This window comes from Prinia subflava, chromosome 9, assembly GCF_021018805.1.
Source record: "Prinia subflava isolate CZ2003 ecotype Zambia chromosome 9, Cam_Psub_1.2, whole genome shotgun sequence".
NCBI lineage: Eukaryota > Metazoa > Chordata > Aves > Passeriformes > Cisticolidae > Prinia > Prinia subflava.
This window is the reverse complement of record NC_086255.1, coordinates 6,882,900-6,907,181: the sequence shown is the minus strand read 5'-3', so window position 1 is coordinate 6,907,181 and position 24,282 is coordinate 6,882,900. Positions and strand designations below refer to the sequence as shown.

Below are 24,282 nucleotides of genomic sequence, written 5' to 3'. Positions count from 1 at the left end.
CTTTAAGCACCCTGTTTTTTAAAACAGATATTCCATTTCTTTCTCCAAAACCACAGGCCAGAGGGAAATACTTCTGCAGCACAACTGATATGTCCCAAACCAACAATGGATTCAAGTTGCTAAACTTCACAGATGGTTTTTTTTTGAATTTTCTTTCAGCTGTATTTACAAGACAGCTGGTAATTAAATCACATCTAAATATTCCCTATGGAGAATACACGAGTGACTTCAGAGGTCCTAGATGGTGTTTGCAGCAAGTTAGCTCTGAAATCAAATAGGATGGCGATGGAAATTACACATACTGTCTAACTCAGCATTTACTTCAACACACTATTTAAAAAATAAATCTAGAAGACAGCAATCATTATTATACTAAATTGGCACCAAAATATTGCATAATCAGGATCTCTGGATGTGAAATACAATAAAAGCTTAGATAGTGTTGCAGTTCCTAGTATTGAGTCCTTAGTATCATGCTCTGGCCCTAATGAATATCCATGAAGTTTTATTGATGTACATGGTAACAGTGTTGATAATAATTTTATACTTATCTGTCACATTTCCTTCAGAAAAATTCTCAGTATTTTACCAAACACACACACATTTAATGGGAGAATAAGTTTATACATCAGTTATCCAAGCATTTTTTAAGTGGATGCAGGTGATATACTGTTATACAGCAATAGGTCTAAAATTCAAACAGCTGCGTGAAATGAAGGTGGAAGAGTCCAGAAGACAGAATAAAACACTTATAAAACTTAATTTGGATGAGACACCACATCAGAGATTTCACAGAGTAGGGAAATACAAACTGATGGTCACTTTAGGAAGTTTAGCAGAACCAGTGAGCAGTTTAGGTTTTTTTCTGTTGAATAAATTCTCTTCCCAGTGCTACTACAAGATGCAGATGGTTTCAGCAAGGCTGTGGGAAGATGAGCCCAGCAATGTTTAATGAGACCAGCTTTGTTTTTCACACATACACTATCAAAGCTCTTCCTGAGCAAGGAAATACCAAAGACAGCAGCAGCCACTAAACCTAAATACCAAAAAAGCCTAAAATCCCCCATCTGCCCCAACCACTGGGGCACCTCAGCCAACAGTTAGGATCCAGTTAGTTTTCCTTGCCTCTTTCTTTCCCATTCTTAGATGTTTACACCGTAGAACAGATTCTCTTTCTAAAACTGGAAACTTAAAGATTTGTTAGTAACAGTATTAATAGCATTAAACTCATAATATGGCCAGTCAAGTCCCTTGGGCATTTTAATGCAATTCTCATAAGCCTCCAAACACTGGCTCTGGAAACAAAACAGAAGGAAAGAAAAGGAATGCATATTATCCATGTGTGCTTCCTTTGTTCCATCTGTTTTCCAGTCTATGCAAAAGAAATACTTTTTTTGTGTTAAAGTGTTTCAAAAATAACACAGATACAAATTTTTTACACTTGAAAACATTTTTATTTTTGCCTAATCCAGTCAGAAGTAAATACTAAATGTGGCCATTTTGCAACTCTTTAAAATCTGTTCTTTGTTCCTGAAAGCAGTATGTTTTCCAAATCCTAGAAACCATAACATGCTCAATTTGTCCCCATCAGTTACATTTCATGGCTTCATGTGGCAAGGCATGAGACAATGTGCTCAACTACACAACAAGCAAAATAAATGCTTGAGAGAAATGGAACTTCTCCAAAAGCAGAGATGAGAAAGTAAAAGCCTACAAAGTGATTTCTAAAGTTTTTTGGTTATAAACAAAGACAACTCTGAAAGTCACCAGACAACGACTGAGAAGATCTGGTACTTTGAAAGGAGAAGGGTTTGTATCATAAACCTGATACAGTCTACAGCAGTGACTGCACACAGTAATAACATGGAGCACACTATTGATGAGTTTTATTTAGCTTAATATGGAAGCAAACCTCCTTTGAAACAATGCAAAATACTTGAAAGCCCAATAGCATTGGCAAAAATGTAATAGTAATTAAAAGTCAACGGAGGAATGAAATGCACTGGCCAGAGAAAAAGCACTGTGGTCCTCCTGCTTGGGAAGTTTGATCTGTGTCAAGCCTGGGCGTACCAGAGGTGTTGGGGACTGTGCAGTGACAGCCAGAGCTGTGCAGGTTCACTGCAGTCTGTGAACCACAGGGGAAACACTGACAGCACCTGTGGAGGTGTCACCTGTGACTCCTCCTCACAACTGGTCTGCTCAGATCAGGGTTTCAGGAAGAATCCTCATTCTGCCTGTGGCACCTCTCCTGGTCCATGGGCTGCTGACTGGAATCCGTGTGCCCACTGCTGGAGGGGAATTCTACAGTCTGCATACACAGCACACTGTGGCTCACCCAGCAAATAAACACACTGGAACTGCTGTGCACACTGCTCACTGCACTGCTTGGAACTGTTCTTAACCATGGTGGTTCCTCTAAACTAGATCCTGTAAGTGGCTACAGCCACTGCTCTCAGCCCCTTTATTAAATTTCAGGCCTAGGGTGTCTCTATACCGTTCAAATATACATTGAATAACTCACGTTTCAGATAGCTGCATTAACACTTTGTTCTACTCAAATTAATTAGTCCTACTGAAAAGATGCATTTCTTCCCCACAGCTTGTGATTCAAGTCTGACTTCTGATTACCATTTTAGTTAGAATTGGATAAACAATAATAGGATGCTGTAGGCCTGTAAACTTTCTTCCAACACATTGTTTTAACAGAGAATTATTTTATTTAGACTCTAAATGGTAATTAACTTAGGAGTACACTCAGCAGGTGTAAAATTCACGCTGTTCTGCACTTGTAGAGGTACAAAAGGTCCCTTGTTTGCAGTTCTGTGCTGGTCAATTCCTGTGGTAGGGCTGTTGATTCTCTGCATGAGTTTTCTCAGATAATACACAGCCTTTTAAATATTGGTGCACAGGGTATTTATAAAGCATATATTTTCCAAAGCTGGGCAAAGAAAGCTTATTGACTTTGATAATTTTTCAATGTTTGACTTAAACTCTGTAATTTAAATCAAACATTGAAAAATAATCAAAGTTTTATACAACACATTTTTCAGTGTTGAAGGTCGGTTTCAAATTACAAGAGTGAACAGTATCAGAGAGAAATATATTACAAATTGCATTTATAAACCAGAAATTTGAGGTACCTAAAAAGCATATTTGGGATAAATACACTCAAATGTGCTTTAGCACATCAAAAATAATAGTGTACTTCAGCTGACTAAAGCATCTTGAACTGAAGCAGCCATAGGAGAGCTGTCTTAATTTTCCTCTGGGTGTGTGCCAGCATAAAGCCAGGCAAGAGTGACTTCTAAGCCGCAGTGTTTTCAGAGTGGTGGCATGGAAAGTGCCAACACTATCGATTAAACAAAGATGGGAATACTGCTCTCCCAGAGCATCAGCTCTGGATCTAGCAGCTGCTTACTTTACAAATATGAGCAGCTTGTTCTGTCTCAGAGCCTTCTAACTTTCATAAACTAGATGGTTTTACAAACAGGACATGATGTTTCTGAGGTTCTGGTAATGAAGGAAACCACATCTGCTCTCTGATTGCTGAGCTATAAACTGAGTTTTCCACATAAATAATCCTCTCCAGCTGTAGCATGAAGTGTAGGTGAAAAACATAAGGCTGCCAATTCTGCTCTGTAAAATTCAGGCATCACCTTTATGAATGAATTTCATACAAGGTCTCAGTTCTATTTGTTCCTGACAGAGCAAGGCATATAGCTTTTATACCATAACTGTCTACAGCTTGCTTGCTCTCCTGAAATGAATACCAGTCTTAAGAGTCAGACGATGACCACAGCAGTGCTTAAAACACACACAAGATGCACGACTAGCATCACAAACAGGACACTAGAGAGCTCCATAAAAACCTGTCCTGTGTCTAAAAGGGTCTTTGAGATTTGACCAACATGAGCCAGATCATGAAGTAAAGCACTGAGCAGTGGCACACACGTGTTGTTATCAGATGAACTTTCATCAGTGCAGGAGAGAGCATCCTACACATTTTAAATAACTACAGAGCTTTAAGGTTCAAGAGCTGCCCACATGGAAAACCTCCTCTACTTGGAAGGAATCTTCTTGCCTCTGCCTGATGCAGTCTCCTGATCAGGTTGCTCAAAGCAAAGAAGCAGTAGTCATAATGTGAGAATAATTATCAAGAGCAAGTCCTGTTTTGTGGAAGATAGCTCATGACATTATCTGTCTGAGGCATCAGACTACTGCATAAAGGCCTGCACAAAAACTCTGAGAGCTTTTAATCCATATTTTTCATGACTACTGAAAAATAACATTCGGAATTAGACCAAAGGCTGAAAAAATGTGTTTTTTCAACTGTTACAGAGCTTAGATATATCATAGAAGGCAAACACAACCCTCTTTCCTCATATAACTTAAGGGAAGGTAATAGCTGTGTCCCTTTTATGTGTGAAGAAAGCAGGCACGACACATACAGAATTCCAAAAGATGCAATTAATCAAAACACCTCAAGGTCACACAGACGAGGTGTATTTGCAACCTAGAATACACAAAGCTACATCACTGTTGAGAGTGGTTATATCCTGCAGCTTGCTTGGGAAGGCTCCATGTGATCTTAGCAAAAAAATTCACCCTAGGAGGGACTAAAAATCTGATCCAGTGAAGCTGATTTTGATTCAACTCTGACGGAAAACAACTGGAGACTCAATGGTAGCAGAGGGCCTACAGTACTCATAATGAGACCCTGATAATAGAATGTAAATGGTATCCTGTGACTGAAAGCAAGAGAAAACACTGCTGCAGTTAACTATAAAACATGTTTCTTGTAATTTAATGCTATGAATATGGGTTCTCCAGTTTAAAACAAATTCTTTCCAGATGAAGCAGCAAAATCATACAAAATGTATTTTGCTCCAGTGTTCCACCATACATGAACAGAAAAACAATGAGAAGCTAATTTCACAGTGGCTGATACTACCCTCACAAAAAAAAATATAATCTGTAATTAAAAGAAGTAATTGGCACTACTTAATTACTACAAAATACATTCTTCAAATAACAATGTGACCTGATGAAATAAACAGGTTTTAACATGCAAACATCACTTTTCTCCCTCTGCCAAGTGTCTTTAAGAACTATTATTTAGTTTGCAAAACAGCTTCTACAATTTGACTGGTGTTGGTATAACCTGATTTCTCCATAATGCATCTCCAAGTTTCCCATTAGCAGCCAACTGACAATGAGTGAAAACAGCAAACAGAAAAACATTTGTATTCCATTACGCATCAGGAGTGATTGTATAAGAATATAACATAATACCAGACTCTGTGGAATTCTGCCACATGAGAAAGCAAACTGGTCATTTCCCTCTCTCCAACACCAAACAGAGGCACTACACATCTTCCTCAAAAATGTTGCCAGCTTTCAAGTTTTGGTACTCAGTGGAATAGATTTTTGATACACATGAAAGGAGAGTGAAAACAAACACAGGATTTTCTGTTTAAAGATGTATTTTACGCTACCTGAAGCTCTCCACTTTAAAGTTTGACACATTTTAGTTTTATTCACATGCAAGATGTTGTCTTCCTTCTTTCTACTTGTCTGCCTTATTCCAGATGTTACATCGCTAAAATTATATTTCAATTGATTATTCAACATTTACTTGTCAGCAGTGCAGAAAAGAAACTGCCAAAAATGCAGGTATTTAAAATCTAAGTACAGCATAAAAATTAATGCTGTATGACAGTCATCACAGGATGCATTCTCTAAACAACAAAAGACAGATTTTCCTTATGAAGCAAATCCAACTTGGTTCTTCCATGTTTGTTTTATTAAATAAAACTGTACCATGGTTGTCTGTGTGAAGTACAATTCACTTTATTAACTCTAATAAAATAAATGGCCTCTGAATGCCAGATGGGAGATGGAACTTGTGCATCCTTGTTTCTTACCAATTCATGTCCTTGAGCTGATTTTACTGTGAGGCAACAGATACAGACAGAAGAATTGGTAGCAGGAAATAAACTGGGTTAAAGGACCAACACTCTGCTTTGAGAATATCTGGCCTTATGATGGTAGTGCCCTTAAACACGTGCTGACCTAAAATCCTATGGTTTGAGGGCACCACGTTGTATTACAAACAGAAAGGTTTGGCTCTTCACAAGCTGCACGCTTCTGGCCAGCTCTGTGCACAGAAATGTTCACACATCTCCTGTACAGTACAAATTGCCACCAGTGAAGGCTTTGAAAACTCCTAACAGGAACTAAAACACAGTCTCACAGAACACCAACCCAGAGTGCAGTCAGGAAATTAGGATAACTGCATTCTTCTTCAATGGAAAAGAGCTATTTCTGGGGAAATGTCTGGAAGTTTACACAAAATGAGCCTCCTAACCTTTCTTTCAGTAAACCTGCTGCTGAATGATTTATGAGAAGAAACTTTCCAGTCACCAAGGCCCAGAATTAGAGATGTGTTTCAACCTTAACTTTCCCTGTCATGCACGTATTAATCAGATTTTAACTACACCAGTAAAGGTGATCTTAGTCACTGGTACAGCATTCCACAGAATATTCTGAGCTGGAAGGGACCCAGGAGCATCAAGTCTGATTCTTAAGTGAATGGCCCATACAGAGATCAAACCCACAGCCCGTGGTGTTGGTAACACCATGCTCTGACCAGCTGAGCTGATCTCAGGGTCATCCGTTCATGGGAATGGCCTGAAGTTGTGTCAGGGGAGGTTTAGGTCGGGAATTAGAAAAAGGCTCTTGCCCCAGAGGGTGGCTGGGCACTGGAACAGCTCCTCAGGGCAGTGGTCACAGCACCAGGCCTGGCAGAGCAGGAATTATTTGGACAACACTGTTGGGCACATGGTGGGATTCTTGGGGTTATCCTGTGCAGGGTCAGGGGTTGGACTCAATGATCCCTGTGGGTCCCTTCCAACTCAGCAGATCCTGTGATACCATGTCCTGGAAAAGGAATGTTTGAATTCAATTCCAAGCCAGTGTCAGAAAGGAACTGCACAGGAGAGAAAAAGCTAAAGTCTCAGGCTTCCTGACCTCTAAGTTCTTGTGTCTGCCAAATATACATTAGCTCTGCTTTTACATTTAATATGAAAAAAGCTGGAGTCCTGTCAGCACCTATTCACTCAAGTCTTAAAACAACCAAGGATAAAACAGTCAAGAGAATGAACTCAGCCACATCCTCTGCAAACCTCACAGCTTCTCATCCTGGTGCTGGATGCAAAGAGAAACAAACCTGGGTGTTACAATGTGAAATAGATAAACGCTTCATGTGGCAATTAGAATGAACGTGATTCCACAGCAAACACCAGCACTTCCCCCACCTTTCAGGTGAACTCAGTAATTTCAAACAAATCGGGGATGCTTCAAACCATACAGAAGAAATATTAACAGCAGGAGTCCCCCAGTGGTAAAAATACCTCAAAGAAACCTTTTCCTCCTCTCAAATACAGCACTTTGGGCAGCTAGCCAAAACCTTGCCTCTAAATAGCTGTAGAGTGATTTAGAAATGAATTTTAATACTTTTACCACTCTTTAAAAATCAACAAAATAACACATTTATTGCACCTTAATAATACACATCTGAGAAGTTAACACCATTAAAAAACCTTTCTAACTTTCCCATTGTAGTATAATAAATCACTCCAAATATGCACAGTAATTTCTAGAATTTTATTAAAATACTTTGCTGCCATTGGATCATTTCACACAACAGAAAGTCATTACCCAGAATTAGACCACTGCACTCAGCTGCAATCTGGGGAAAAGCTGCTTTGTAAAGTAATACTCTGAAATACCAAGGTTTTCCGAGTTTGAACATTTTTCAAGTATTAGAAATACCTTCAAAATTCTGAAAGTCACGAGGAAGGATAAGTGCTAAACCTTAATTCTCTCTGACATGCTCCTTGACAGTCTGATCTTGTTCAACATGGAGCATTTGTGCTTAGGAACATTATGAATTGTCACCCTAATCTATTGGCAACAGAAGAACAGCCTGCTCAGGAGACAGAGGAGCCATCTATCTGCTACCAGCACTTTGCATACCTCCCATTCTGACAGCTGCAGTGGGCAGCAGCTCTTCTTACCACAGTCCAGGTCCAGATTTATTTATTGTATTTCTCAGGCTGGCTAAAGACAGGAACTAGTCACTTTGAGTATTCTACAATACTGAATATTGACTCTTACAATGCAGTCCTTCAATTAGCAGGCATCACTGCTCAAGGGGAGATAACTATTGGCTCCATTTTATTCTTTTTACAACAGAATAATTTATCCTGTAACTTGTAAATTATGTTTCTCCTCACAGTCTACACTAGACACTGCATACTGCCTGCATTATGGAAATACGTGATTTTTTTTCAGAAGATCTTAATAAAAACTGCTCTAGAGAAAACATTGCCATTTGAGATCCATCACTTTTGCCTCCTGTTAGAGTCCTAGCTACAGTCACTTAGTGATTATCGTTTAAGTATGATTTTAATTTTATTATTTCTATGTAGGATTAAATACATATTTAAAACACTGAGCTAACCAAAAATAAATCTTAAAACCAATATATAGTTGCAGTGCTGCAAACATGACTTTGAAAGGCAAAATAGGATAAGGTCTTCTGTTTTCTTAGCCTGACAAAGTGTTGATAGTGAGAAGATTCTTATGGTGACATTTTCCTCTTTAAGGCAGGACCAAAAGTTTGCAACATTTAAATCCTTGACTTAATGCAACAGGAAGGAGATAACTCTCTTTTTAATAATCTGAGGGGTTTATAAGCTTACTTGCAATTAGCATAAACGAAAGCTCCTATCAGACTGTGTAATTACTGCCCAGCAATGCAGCACCTAAGCCTAAAAATGACAGCTCCACAAGTGCACCCATTCCCTGCCCTGCTGAGGGAGTGATTTAAAGCAGGTTAGAGCAGTGCAGAGTGGCTGCCTGTAGTGGTGTCACAACGAGCCACCTGCTTCCAGAAACATCCCTGTGACATCTGGGATACCCAAATACCAACACTTTTTTAATAAATAAATAAATAAAACCCATAAAGCTCAAGCATCACAGTTATTCAGCGTTTGTGGTTATGCCATTAAGGATGTCTTTAATATATTGACAACCTCACCTTTGAGTCAGCAGCTCAAACACAGCCCAAGGGGGTAATGACTGGGAGTACTTCCACAGCTGCTTGGGGAACTACAAACAACAAGCTGGGGAGAAAGGGAAACGCTCAGGGACAGGGAACTGAGCTACAGAAATCGTGTTTGTAATTGGCACCTTTGCTGGCACCTCCTGCAAGGAGGGGAAGGACTGAGCAGAGAATAAAGGTGAATTACTTTCCCTTTTCCATGGCTACCCGAGCCTGTCTCAGCAGCAGGGTTCCCTGCTCTGCTCTGCCAGACTGGCCAGGAAGGACTGACAACTCCAGCCTGCAGAGAGCTAAGGCATGTGGTACTGTTTTTCTTCAAACAGGGTAATTCTAAATTTATTCTCATTTATGCTTTTGAATCTTCCCACAGCTCTCAGAGAAAGGTCAAGGGCATGCAGATAAGATATTTTTAGCTATACAGCAGAAACTTATTAAAAAACTAAATGCAGCCCGAAGTCAGACTCAAATAGTTCTTTGTTTACCAAGTTTGAAAACACTGTATGCCTTTCTCACTAAACATTAAACAGAGCTAGAGTTAATAAATGTACTTTCTACTCAACCCAAAAAGAGCTGTCTAGGTATTTTTTAAATGTGCAAAAATTAAAAAGAAACACCCAAACACATCACCAAACCCTGTGTTCAACAATTCTCACAGCAATTTATAGACCGGATTTATACACTAACACACCGCATTTCTTTGCAAGTCTTCTTTAATTTTCTGTTGCAAAGGTGGGATGTTTGGCAAGGGGAAGAGACATCTCACACATCAGCAGCCTTGGGGAATGTTTGCTTAGAAACACAGAGTTTGACCTCACAGAGGATCAAATCAGGTTACTTCATCAGGTCATGAGTGTTATCAACAACTGCAAGTTTGTGTCTCTATTTCACCATTTAGGAGACTAAAATTAAGTAATAGATTACAAGAGAAAGAACTGACACCATTTCTCAGTCTACATGGGCTGATTCTAAAGCCGTAATTTTCACGACTTTTTTTACAAGAACACTATAGGCAGTTCTTACCCATGCAATCCTTTACAGAATCTGACAAGCAAATTCATCAATTTCTAATAGAATTTCAAATACAGCCGACACCTCGCTGTCTTCAATCATGTCTTGTTTCAGAACTGTGTATGTGGAGAAAAGACATGTCTGTCTGGGGCCTAATGGATAACACGACGTACATTCCCGTGGCAATAGAAAATGAACAACAATAAAAAATTATAATTTACTTTGCTGTCAGGTGCTGATCCTGTAGGTGTGAAGGAAAGCAAGTAAAGCTGCAGGGACCGGGTTTTGATCTGGTATTGTATTTAAATATTCTGTAGTTGAGATTTAATTGCACCTAATCTGCTCAATAAAATCATCTTCACTGTTATTAATATCTCAGACTTGTGTTATTATATAAGCCTAACCTATTTTTTTATACAGACATTTTAATCTGCTGCTTAAGTGTTGATTAATGCAAAGCCACTGCTGTGGAGAATACATTCCACTCTAGTTGCAAGAGGCAAGAATTCTTTGGAACTATTATCAAATGCTAGTTACTTAACTTTGTTTATGGCCTTATGACAACAAACATCAGCAAAACTTAATCATTAATCCTAAAAATATTCCATCTGGAAAAGAAGATGACTCTGCGCAGTGCAGTGTCATTTGTAAACACAATGTGGTATCACCCACATAGTCAAATGCAATATATGTGTTTATATACAAACAGCTTTTGGATGGCTCCTTTCTTTCCTGTTTCATTTCTAAATCTGAATAAATAATCTGCATGCCAGCTAACCTAAACGATGAGTTATTTCCCATTTCGAGAACCCTGAGATGCTCAATTATCTCACACACTGCTAGCCATCAACTGCACTTAATTGCCTGGATGTTTCAAGTCCACTGCATGTTTATTTATATCACTTGCACACTAGATGTTCTGTGAGACCAGAATAAGATGAGATATGTCACAGTCTAAAGCTCAGGGATATGACAGGAACTGTATTTGCTTTTTTTAATCATAATTTTTCAAGGAAATCTAAGTAAATTAAATATCAATCTCTATTTTCTCCACACCCTGCAGCTCCCAGTGATTTCTTAGCCCATAGGACATACTTGAACAAATCTGCCAGAGGAATGAATAGGAAGTTCTTACAAATCTTATGAAAAACCTCAGTTTTAGACCCAAGCAGACCTGACAAGGCAGGTGTGCCTCTGGCTCTGAGCCACTCCAGGAGGGAGTGGGGATTTCCTACCACAGTCCTCCAGGACAGGTGTAACTCTGCAGAGCAGAGATGTGGGACAGAGCTACGGACCAGGGAAAGGACAAAGGAACATGTGGAGAGGGCACTGCACAGGGACAGGAGACAGGGACTCTGCATGAGGGGTAGGGGCATCCAGGGGATGGAGGACTGTGGTAGGAAATCAGGCTTTGTCAGCTCCATCATCCAGGAACAATTCCTTTTATCAAACAAACCACAACTCAAACTCTTTACAGGGAGGGTGAGGGAACAATTTGGAGAATGCTGGGAAAAGCTGAGTTTAACACAAGTTTGCAGCAACACAGAAGGTGTTGCTTCACCAGAAGTCCTGGATGAGGGAGGACAGGGAGGCATTGGTGGAACAAAGAACAGAGAGCAGGGAGCAAAGCAAAGACATCAGACAGGAGAGCAGAGACAAGAGTGTCACAAAAGGAATGGGAAGAAGTGCAGCCAGATTTCTGAGCAGCAGCAGGAGTGGAAAGCAGAGCCACTCCATGCTGCACCAACAGAGAAAGAAGCCCCTGGAACCCTGCAGCTGGAGGGGATTTGGTGTGGGAGTTACACAAAGGGAGGGGAAAATCCACAATCAAAGAAGGGAAGGCAGTACATGGAAAAGGTACATCAAGGCAGGAATAAGCTGGGATTCTCGGCTCAGGGGAGCAGCAGTGCTTAATATGAGCCTGACTGCCAGGACTAAACCCAAAAAACACCAGCAGTGGGACTGGGGAGCAGGAAGAATCCTTGTGCAGCTTCCAGCGGAGGAGGAACAAGGGAACAGCCATTTCTGGGTGTGCTGAACTGAGCTTTAACACTGACTTTAGGGTGCAGAATTGAAAAGGAAGACATGGAAGTTTTTAACACTTTTGAACCTCATCAGCTGCATGACAAAACATTAATGGGGAGATGCATTTCATGGACATCAGAAAGTGATAAAATCACATAACCACTGAATGCAGAAATTCATCTTTATTTATGGGTTTCTACTCAAATTGTTTGATACCTTCAAGTCTCTTTAATACCTATCATTTCAGCAAATTTCTATGCAGCAAGAGCTATCTCTATGCCATTACACTTTGTGTCATGCCTCTCTCATGTTAAATTTCAAGCTGAGTGCAGATTGTACAGGACAATAGCCTGACACTCAGAAAAATTGTCAAAGCATCATGGTAACTAAAGAACTGTTCCAAAAATAACTTACTTGTGGTAATGCTCTAACTATACTGACATTATTGCTGCATTAGTTTCATCCATGGAAAACGCAAGAATATAAAAATACTACCAAAAATAATATAAATTACAGAATTACATTTCATGAACAAAACCAGCCACATTTCTAAAAATCAAAGCTGTAAACACATTCCTTTCTAAGGTTTAAAAAATATAATGTGCATCTTAAGAAATGTTAGATACTTATCATAAATATCTGCCTTGCAATCCAGAAATCATTATTTCATCACACACAATCATTTTACTCATCTCGTTTTTCACGTACTGTCAACTCCTGACAGAGCACTGGCTTCTACAAGACTGTCAAAGATATCCCTGAAAGTCAAATACAAATAGGGTTATTAAAAAAGAAGAAAAGAAGTTTAAAAATATCTTAAAGTGTAAAGAGCCAGCGTGCCGAACGCCTGCCATAAACTGCACCTTGCTGGGCCATCAGGAGACAGAAAGCTGCAGGATGCTGTTCTTTTGGTTTCACCAGGGAAAGCTGCTTCCACACGAGGCATTTTGGAAGCTCTGCAAGGAAGGCTGCCACAGAAATCTGCCTACTCAACGCAGGGCCCTGTGCCAGCCTCACAGCACTTTTATCACTGAACCAGGGACAGCAGTGTGGTCACCACATGAACCAGGCAGCTTCTGCTCACTCTCACCACGGCTCCAGCTGCTCCGTCAGCAGGCTCAGTGTGTCCCACCACTCCTCCCTGAGACACAGCAGTCTGCAGACACCTGACAAAACAGGGGACCCAGCCAGTTCTGTGTGTCTGAGGTCCCCAGCAGCCCGGTTCCTACTCACTGCACCCCTGGAACGGTGCCACCTCTCCCAACAGAGAACCTGATTCTGCTTCCCTCCTCAGTGACCTGATCTCTCCTCATAATCCCACCAACACTGGCAGTTCCTCTGCCCTTTGCTTCTCTTTCAGGGAAAACTCAGGTGCCACTTAAGCAAACCACAAAGATGGCCTGTAGTGGGAAGCAAGAATACAGAGTTTGCTGCCCAAAACTGTGTATATGCATTTGTTCATTTAATACCTGACTCACCATAAGTGAGGCTTTCCTGCAAAGACACAGATTAAGGGATGGCAGTTCCATTCTCCCAGGATGTTACTCTAGAAAAGATGTGGTTCACTGCCTATAATGTATTTGGTAACGAAGTACCTGGTCATACTTGTTCAGCCAGCTGTGTCCCAACACTTCCCTTTGAGGCTTCAGGAAAATACTGCCCATCACTGAGTTCCTTCAAGACTCCTAACTATTCTCTCTTACTACTCTTGGCACTAAAGGAGAGGGTGAGTATTCATGCATAAATGCTTTGTGTTGCATCAACAGGTGCTTCCTCCTTCCATGGAATGGATCTCATCTTGTGTCCCATGTTGAAACAGGTCAACAAAGCCTGTCAAGACTACCAGGACAAGCAGAAATACTGCATTTGCACAAAGCTGTGCTTTTTAAATACTTGAGGAACAAAGACCCCATCTTCTGTTTTACAGCTCTTCAAAGAAATTAGCAGAAATGTTCCAGTAATCTTAGTAAGGAAAGCAACATGGACTGAACAGAGAGTATTTACATATTCCTATTTTCAAGGCCTGCTGAAGGTAAAGTGCGTAGGCACTGCCTTTATAGGCCAGTCAATCAGTTACTTCAGCAAGGTACTTAATTCCCCTCTCATAATCAGATCCAGCTTCAAGAAATGAAGAAAACAGGATATTCAAAGAGCTCCTGCAAGCCAACAGTCAACCAAAGTGATTTTCTTTTGTGTGAAGTCCAATCTGATTATAAAAATGCAGAAGTGGAAATCAGGAACTGGTATCTATGCACCCTCGATAACTTGTTATCTGCCTGGAACCCAGCCTAGTTGTCTCTGCAAAGAAAATCTGCACTCAGAAATGTCAAAGAACACAAACATCGTACATGCTTGGATTTATTTTTGTCAAACTGTTTTCATTTAGCTAAAGTAGGTGCCTGGTTTGTCTGTTTGTTTGTCTTCGTGTAATAGGACATGAATTCTCACTGGGGAGAGATAGAGTTAGCCTGGATTTGTGTAAAACCAGTACTAAATATTGGTTCAAAGGCTATTATTTGAATGTATTACCTTAAAAAGAAAAATACAGTTGTGTATGTGACAATCTAATATAGGCCAATACAAAAAGTTTTTACTTTTCTGTTATCAAAAGGCTCAACCTCACATCAGAAAAACAGAACTAAGCCAAATAAAAGAAAAAAAAATTACAACAGGAAACAGAATACATTATAATGAAATAAGATGATTTTGATATATTGTGCTTACTTCAGTGGGAACAGACTCAGATTGGAAGACTCCTATTAACCTAATAAGATCTGGTTTATTGTTTATGAACTCGAGTGAAAGTCCAAGGTAACTAACATGAAGTATCTTGACTTTTTTAACCAAGCAGCAATGATATAGGGGGGAAAAGCTAATAAAATCATTGCAGAGAGTCAACAGAAACCAACATTTTAAATATCTTTTTTTAAATTAAAAATATTTTAAATCTGCCTTTGTAAAAAAGTGGCATCTCAAATAATCTCAGAAATTTCATAAGAAGACATAGTGTTAAATTAGAAAAATAAGTGGCATTTGAAATACATGCAGATTTAGGAACAGAAACAGGATTAGAGGCCTCAGGCAATAGGAATTGGAGATGTCATAGAGTATTAATTCATGGCAGAGGCCACTAATTCATATGCCACAAACCCCAAGAGGATAAAGCAGTGAATCCCTTGCCTAGGAGAGAGATTCTAACTTACCTTTTTGTTAAACAGTCTAAAAAAGCCCATACATGGATTCTACAAAAGAAACGTCATTTACCAGGTGGGAAAAAAAAGAAGTAAATAATAATTAAAGTGTCAGGGACTTGTTATCCCGAACACAGCTCTTGCATCAGATCAAGAATTACAAAAATGAATAAGGAAACACTTCATTCTTGATTAAAGGAATTTTAGGGGTAATGAAAATTTTGGGAAAGTTAATTCACTATGACACAGCTTCCTAATTCTACAGAATATTAGGAAGAGAAGGTACGAGGAGAAGCACACAGGGAAGCTCTGCTTCTCTGAATCCTGGGAATTTGGACTGAAAAGCCTCAAGCTCCCTCCCCCGCCTTTGCTCATGGCAACTTTTCCAAGGAAACACCAGCAGTTCATTCTCAGTGATGTCTCTACCCTACCCTAACAAAAATATAATGGGCAGGGGGCAAACAGATGCCATCAATACTCAGGGCAGGTTTTATGCTGGGGAGAGGGAATTACTCCCTTATAAAAGTCTGTCCCATCCTCAATTAAGTGTTTTGCACACTGGATTTATTCTTCCTCCACAACCAACTTAGTGATTCGTGAAGAAATTATACAAGATGCCTACAAGACTTTGAAAAACTCAAAGGAAGTTAGGACAAATATTGATCAACTTGCTCTCCTTCTGAGCAAGGGAGAGATCCTAGAGGGAGACCCAGAGCCATCCTCGTATGTCCTACAGAAAGAGTGTAAAAGCCACCAGCACACACACACTCACTCCTGAGATCCCAGCACTGCCAAATTTTAATCTCAGCTTTTTACATACAATAAAAAGCCACCTTACTCACCCTAACTGTTTCTGTTTGCACTTACAGCTTATACAGTGGGCAAACCAAACCTGGTAACTTCATGTGCTGTGTTCTAACATTGAATGACACACTTCAGTAAGATGCTCAACATTCTGTGCTGTCTACTGAATTCTTGGTTTTAATTTAGAAGTTTACTATAATAAATATAAAATAAACCCTTTTCCAACTAAAGCTTCCATATACCTTCTACAACAAAAGATTCCCGGAGTTTTTAGATCAGGCAGCCTCTCATGAGAAGAGCAGAATCAGGGAACAGTCCCTCTGACATACAATCATATGGGCCATTTTCTTTCTCTGATTTGTTAATGATGCAAAAGGCACTTTGCAAAAATAGTTTAATACTACCGTAACAAGAAATACTGGCAAAATAATTAATTTCTACTACTCCTGTGCTTTAGCAGCCAGAAACAAGGCCTAACTAGCACATGTAACCAGCCCATTCTCCACAGATTAACAGCCAACCCTCTGTTTTAACAAATGTTCTGATTTATGTAGCCTTTTCTTTTTAAGATTATTTCTGAACATAATGGATGTAAAAGAAAGAAGATTCACAAAGCTGAACAGTAAGATAATAAGCCTATGAACAACTAGGCAACTTGGAAGTGAATCCATGGGAGGAGAGTATTTTGTCAGCCTAAATGCATTGGTCTAAAGAGCCAACTCTTTTTAACACTGAGTATTCCATTTACACCATTTCACAGACATGGCTTAAGGCATTTTATTCAGTGTAGTGACTCTCCCTTTTCTGTTGACATGAATGAGACATTTCAGAAACATTATTTTGTTAAGTATTTCTACCGGTATGTGGAGCTACATTTTTTTATGCAGGATATTTTCTTACAAGGTGCCCAAGATGACCACTATACTGTAGCAGCTCACACCAAAATAATAACATATCTTTCAGCTGCAATGTCAACTGCAAAGCTCAATTCAAATTTAAGAGGCAAACCGTTCTCCAGCTAGTAAAAATCCACAGACAGCTTTAAGAAGTCACTAATTCAAGCATCTTTCCTTAATGTAGTGTGAAACTCACTTCTGAAATCCAATCAACAGATTTTGCATTTACTGTAGTTGTGACAGAAGTCAATGGCCTTGTATGTTTTCACCTCTCAAAAGTTGTAAAGGTTCATGCAAAAATGTCTGTTTAAGCAAAATCTTTACATCACAGTAACTAACCCAAATCTGTTACCCCTCTAAAACAAACACATGAGTCCTCAGCAATTTGAAGAGCTGCTTAACAGGAAGAAATTCGCACCCTTTAGGCAGAAGCACCACATCTGACAAAGAAGCTATAAAAAAAATTTCAAACCTAGATATACCCAAACCAAAAAGCAAGACTGCCCAGTCTTTCCACTGGAAGATTCAAACTTAGTAACAGCTTTAGCCATATATTCCTGATTTTTGTTCTAAATCAACATATCAATGCTTGAATTAAAGAGGATGTGGCATCCTGTCTCCATAGGGGAAGCAATTTTGAACATCTATCAGAACAGAATTACATCAGCTTTAACTGGTTTTAAAAACTCTCCCTCATTAGTCAGGTTTATGTACACTACAAAAGACTTATCTGACACAGAACAGCCATCTCAGCCAGTGATCTCCCCTTTTACACACCACAGAAGAAAACTACTGTTATTTATCTTATACTGTTATACTAGCACAAAAATAAATACAGCAGGTGGCAAAAGCATTACACTTGATACATACCAAGTCACACAGAATGGGCTTTGTGATATGAAAGGGTTAATTGCTGCTTTTAATTACACACAACTAACTTTAATGGGAGTGAACGCTGCAGCAACATCTATAACCACAACGTCCACATTAGCAGACCAGTTATGAAAACCCTGCCAACACTACTTGTACAGGGATTGTTTTGTTTGTTTTAATCAAATTTTACCAAGTTCAGCTACATTGGCAGAGCTCTGCAAAAACCTGTAAGACTGAGGAGCTTTAAAGAATATAATATGCAATATTAACCATGACAATAAGAAAAATGTTTTTGCTAATCTTTTTCTTTCAACTGACAATACTTTCAAATGCTGCTGGTTTTCCACGGGATGACAACTTCTGTTTGTTGCTCACTATGAATTCTAGGCCTCCCATTCTTGTAAACCTGAAATTTTTGACCAAGGGAGCAGCAATTTGGGTTGCACTGATAACATGGGATGAGCCCTAACTGTGGTAGGATGGACATCACCTGTTGGCAGCTATGTCTTACTTCATTGTTGCACTAAATAGATGCATGAAAATTACATTTTAAGGTAATTATTATATGCAAGTAAATGGGTAATCTTAAAAAAAAACCAACAGAAAGGCAGAATGCAGATAGGGTATTCCTCCAGTGATCACAAACTGCTGAGGTAGGTTAGAATTTGGCCCCAGGCAGGTTGATCATAAACTTCAAGATAACAGCCTGTAACTCCTCTGTACTGATTTTGTCTTGGTTTTATATTAAGTTGGAGATTTACCCAATAAAAAATAAAAGAAATAAAGATTCTTCAGAGATTTATCTTTGCTCTCTACTATTTCTCCAACAGGCTTGCTCACCAAGTAGGACAATGCTCTCAAAAGATGTATGGGGTAAGGCTCTGAAGTCACATATTGAAAAGTGACTAAAAGGACGATTTTCAAAAGCATTAAGATACCTAAAGATGCATTAAGCACTTAAAATTTTCAAGACTGCCTGGGCATCTAACGCCTGTTTAAATCACTTAGTCCTTTCTGAAAATCCCAATGGGCAGTTATCTACATTTTATGTGTCTATATACCTTTGAAAATCTGTACCATTAAATACTTAACAGACTAAGTCCCCCTGGCTTTTAATGGGACTTTGAGTCCTAAAAAGTCTAAGTACATCTAAAAATTGGTCAAGCCACTCTCTCTGGTCTTTTTTTCCTTTCTTTTAAAGAGGCATCTCCTAATGCTTATCCATAGCATGTCAGTTAAGTAGAGCTTCAGCACTGTCCAACTTACACACTGCACTGTGCACATTCGATTTGTTTTATGAAGCTAAACAAATAAAAATCCAGAGTACAGACTGCATCCTCAAAAAAGACTTTCTGAAGCTCCTAAGAAGAAATTAAATTCCGATTTGTAACCCATGCCCCCAAAAACGCCCCCCAAAAACCACGCTTTCAATAAATGACCCCAAATGAGTCAGGCTTAGGCTGATAAAGAACCAACATCATTGCTTAATACCCATGCAACATATTCAAAATACACAAGAAAGTTCTGAAAGGCAGCCACATAGCAACAAGAAAAAAAGACAGAAAAAAGAGGAAGTTGTGAATAGGCTCTTTAAAAAGGCAGCAGTTCTAGAAAAGAAGACAAGCTTTACTTCTGAATGTTCTTTCTTTAAAAAACTGTATGAAACTATAAAGCATTCCCTTATGCAAACATTTGAAAGAGGAATCTTCTGATCTTCTGTAATGTCAATAGGAGGTAACTTGCACTGACCAAATTCCCAAAAAGGAACTGATTTGTAAATTGGGAACGCAGGGAATCAGATTGCCACCTACAGGAAAATTTAGCATTTATTGTCAAGAATGACTCAAAAAGAATACAAATTGCCATCCTGCCAAGCATTCTTTCACTTCAAAACCAATTAGTCTTTTCTTTTGTGCAACTGTATCATGAGCTTCCAAAATCCAGGAAGCCATTATAATTTCTTTTTATTTATGAGTACTGCTTGAAAGATCCATAATTCAATTACCAAATGATGTGTCAGTTAAAGAATTTGAAGTGTGCTTACCTGATACAATTGGTGCTAGCCTGAATATGTCTGATAGTCTGCTGTTAACTGGCTCATAGGGGGAATCTTCGAGCAAGTCATTTCCTAAGGACGAAAAATATTTGGATATTTTTCTTACACAAGAATTCAGGATAAGATTTATTTTGTTTACTTTCACTCCATAACAGTGAAATGCACTCCCCTTTAATCCCTTTAAAAAGTTTATATGGCTACTTCTTAAAGAATGACCTATGAAAACACCTGAAAGAAGCTAATTGTTTATCCCTGGCACTAGATCTCATCTCCTTCCTCCTTGGGTAAGGTCATAATTTGCAGAGACAGCCTGTGACATCACAGGGGCTGTCCCATCTCATGCCAGCAGGAGAGAAGCTGTGGCGAGGATGCTCCTCTTCATTCACCATAACAAGCAGAGCTCTTTTTTAGAGAAGCTCAGCTCACAGCCAAAACCCAGCATCTTTGGTATGAAACACTCCTACCAAGATGCTGTTGGAAGAGAAACTTTTAATGACGCAGAGAATGTCCCTTATTACAGCTGGCAAAAAAATTATGTACGTTAAAACATACGGCTAAATGAACAGAAAGGGATTATTTCTCTTTCTGCAGGAGCAACTTTAAAAAAAAATGGGGAGCACACTGAAGTGAGAGATGGCACCTTCAGCTCCAGGGCCACAGCAAAACAGGACTAAAAATGATGTGTCTCATATGAGGACCTGACTGTTCTCAGCAGACTAAGATAAATTAGCCTTATGATTATGAACAGATCAATCCTGAGTCAATCACTGTCGTATCTCTTCTAACTGGCACATCTACGTGCTGTAGGAACCATAAACTTTGGGGTTTTTTCTGCCTCAGCATGCCCAGGGAATACTTTTAGTAAGTACAGGAAAGGAAAAAGTAAACTTTTACTTAAAACAATCTTCTTTTCATATTATATTAAACTTTCAGCAAAAAGGCTAAGAAACTAGCTCCAGTGTCCTGTAGTCTTGTTAGGCGAGTCCTAATTAAGGAGTTTTGATATTTTCGGGAAAATGCCTCCGAATGACTGTTTTTGCGGCTCTCGCACATGCTGGTGCCGCTGTCTTTTGGCTGTGGCTGGGAAGGTCAGCCGGGTGCCCTGGGGGAAGCTCTGGCTGTATTTCCCCGGAGCGGAGCCGCAGCTGTGCCGGGGCTGTGGCGGCAGCTGCCGGGCACGGCCGGGGCCGCGGGCTCAGAGCCCGCCCGAGCCTCACCCGCACCCCGCACGGGGCTCTGCGCTTCGCCACGTACCCTGCAAGCTCTGGTACATGCTCCAGTAAATGCGCAGGCAGTTCTTCTCCTTCTTCATGCCCCTCTTGCAGCGGCAGTTGTACAGGGATTTCTGCTTCAGAGCTTCCATGGCGCTCCTGCATTCGTCCTTCGCCTCCAGGCCTGTGGCCCGGCTGAAGTTGCTCTCTTTGCCGGCTACACACTGCCTCAGTGTCCTGAATTTAGTACTGCAGCTCTGCTCCTTCAGACACTGATCGCTGGCTCTCACGCAGTCCAGGCGGTCCCCTCCAGGCAGCCCGCTCACTTCTGCAGACAAAAGTACATCTATGGAGAGGAGACACAAACCAAGGGAGGAGGGCGGCTTCGACCCCAGCTCCGGAGAAGCACCGGGCAAGCACCGGGCACCTCCTCATGCTGCACATGCAGCCAGCCCCGGGGGCAGCACCTTGCAAACCTCCTGGCTTCATGCTACGCCTAGGGAAAAAGCACACAGGCTTTCCATGGGCTCAGATCCACTTTCGGGGGAGTCCAAGGAAACAGTGTTTTTTAACCCTGATGGCTGATTTATGAGGAAACACAAAAAACAAAGGCAACCCAGAGGGGTTAATGTGCCTGACAACACAAGCATTTGTTATTCCATAGATCCACTTTGGTGAAACAAATCAGCTTTCCATTCCAGGGCTTAACTGAGGGGTTAAATATTCAGCCTCACTTTCCACAAGAGCTTTGCTGTAATTTCACTTACATCCAGGAACAACCCGCTCAGAGAGATAAGTATCCTCACTGATTGATATTAGCCTGTCTTTGCGTCAGTCACTTTTTAAAGCTGTACGCATTTTTGCTTATTCTGTATGTATAAAGGCAGAATTTGTTAGTTCTCCCCCTCCCCACTTCTCTCCACGTATGATGCTTTTGCAGGAGAACAAAGCAAATTGCATTAACTCTCTCCTCTCCATCGTGCCCCCGTCATGCTCCCTCAGACACATGCGGATGGAAACGCAAACCTCTCCCGTGGAAAGGAAACCAGTTTGGGCTGCAAACCACTACCAGTCGGGCACGCTGCCAGGTCCAGGTGAAGATGTAATCCTTCAGCTGGTCCTGTCATCCCCCACCTTCCCCAGGCAGCCTTATTTTATTTAAATGAAAAGTTTCCCCGTAACTTGCGAGAACCCAATTTAACAAGAGGCTAGACAGGCAAGTACCGAAGTCTGTAACCTCACAGAGCTTTAAACATAGACCGGGCTAACTGATGTGAGGCAGAGCCATAAAAACTACTGGAAACTTCACTGTTCTGCCTAAACAATAGACTGACAAGCATCAGGCTCCCTGTCCCATAAACCCTATGCTTTGCTTTATGAAGCGATGTGCAGACCGAAATCAGGCACCAGCAACTTACCCACTAAGGGCAAAGCGAAGTACAAGAGAACGAGAAACATCTTGCTGTCTTCGGATGGTTTCCCCAAACGACTTGATGTGCCACAACAAAGATGATCAGCATGTAGATATTCCAATACCGCCGAGGTCTAAAGGCTCCAAGTTCACATCCATTGAATTAAAGGGGGAGAAAAAAAAAGCCACCAAGCAAAAAAACCACGCAGCCCCCTCTCCTCTTCACCGCTCCCACCACGGGCGGCAGGCGCAGCGACGCAAACGCTGAGCTTTTCCCTTAGATTTCAGGTCTGAGCAACCTGCAGGCACAAGCAGCGACTCCAGTGCGGGAGCGAGGCGCACGCACGGCTCTGTGTGTGTGTGTGTGTGTCTGTGATGTGTGAGCAGCGAGCGGCAGCGGGGCAGGAGCGCCGGTCGCCTCCTTGGGTGGGCAGCGCCTGTTCCCAGGGAGGGACCGAGAGCGCACAGGGGGCGGGAGGGGGGCGCACACAGAGCCCCGCAGCGCCCGCCCGCCCCCGGCCCTCAGCCGGGGCCAGCCGCTGACAGCGCCGAGCCGCGGCTTCCCGAGACCCCCGGGGCAATTCGCCTCTTCCAGCCCCCGACCGCAACTTTATTGCCGCGCCGGGGCCGGGGCCGGGGCCGGGGCGGTGCGGGGCCGGGGCGGTGCGGGGGCCCGGAGCGCTCGCCGCCGGGGCGGAGCGGGGCTGGCCGCGCGTGCGGCGCCGCCGGCAGCCAAAGTTTGCCAGGGAAAACTGGGACGGGCGGGAGGCGCCCCGCTCCGGTTCCGCCGAGCGCAGCCGAGCCCCCGCCGCCCCCAGAGCGGCCCCGGCGGGAGCGGGTCCGAGCGGGCGCCGCCGGCACCGGGCGAGCCGGGGAGAGGCGGCGGCCCCGCGGGGATGCCCCGCTCGCTGCCCGCTCTCCCTCCCTCCCTCCGCGGGGCTCGGCGGCCGCGGCCTCCCCCTGCCGGCCCCGCCGCCCGCGGGGGAAGCCCGGAGCGTCCCGCAGCGGCCCCGGGAGCAGCGCCCGTCCGGCCCCGCATCCCTGCAGTGCCGGTGCGGGCCTCGGCCGGGGCCGAGCGCGGTGTATCGGCTTCTACTTGGCTCCCGAATAAACAAAGCGAACATATGTCCCATATTCGTGACAGATGGTTCAAACAGAGAACTATTTAGTGGTTTTCCCACAGTTGCTACTATGCACCGCTCCCCCGAAACCCAACAAAATGCAATTAGCCTAAAATAGCGTCAGCTTCCAGATTTCCTTTTTTTTCATATGTGGGAAATTTGATTCAGGTGTTATGTTCTGGCTGCATCCAAATGTGTTGGTTTAGGTTTATTTTTTTCTATTTTTAAAAGAAGTCAGCATATATGTTCCTTGGTAGTTTTGTCAACAAGCTATTTGGCCCATTTGACTCAAGGAATTTGCTTTTCCTTAAAATAAATTTTGCTTACAGGAATTTGAGTTGCCTCATGAGATGGGAGATGATCAGGCTGGCCACTTTTATAGCAAAAACTGGATGGCAGATGGAGCTAAACTGTTGTAAGGTACTTCAAAACACTTATTTAAAAGCTTAGCATATGCCAGGATATACAGACTGTACAACATTCATAGAACCCAAATGGAAAGGGCTTATTTTTGCTTGCTTTGAGGTTGGGAGTTTTTTTCACCTCTCTTGCCACTTTT

The 24,282-nt window shown here is 41.6% G+C and overlaps 1 protein-coding gene across 2 annotated transcripts in view; it reads right to left on the bottom strand.

Moving 5' to 3' along the window:
- GFRA1 (GDNF family receptor alpha 1) overlaps window positions 1-23,175 on the bottom strand; it is a 138,221-nt gene extending 115,046 nt beyond the window's left edge. Inside the window, exons 1-3 of one of the 2 annotated variants that reach the window (XM_063405244.1) lie at window positions 22,610-23,175; window positions 21,235-21,519; window positions 19,969-20,052 (exon numbers count right to left, since the gene is read on the bottom strand). In XM_063405244.1, coding sequence (XP_063261314.1) covers window positions 19,969-20,052; window positions 21,235-21,519; window positions 22,610-22,649 — 409 coding nt within the window. In that variant the 5' untranslated portion in view covers window positions 22,650-23,175. Of the gene's footprint in view, window positions 1-19,968; window positions 20,053-21,234; window positions 21,538-22,609 lie in introns of both variants that reach the window. The other variant, XM_063405242.1, reaches the window with a different exon arrangement.
- Window positions 23,176-24,282: the final 1,107 nt, after the last annotated feature.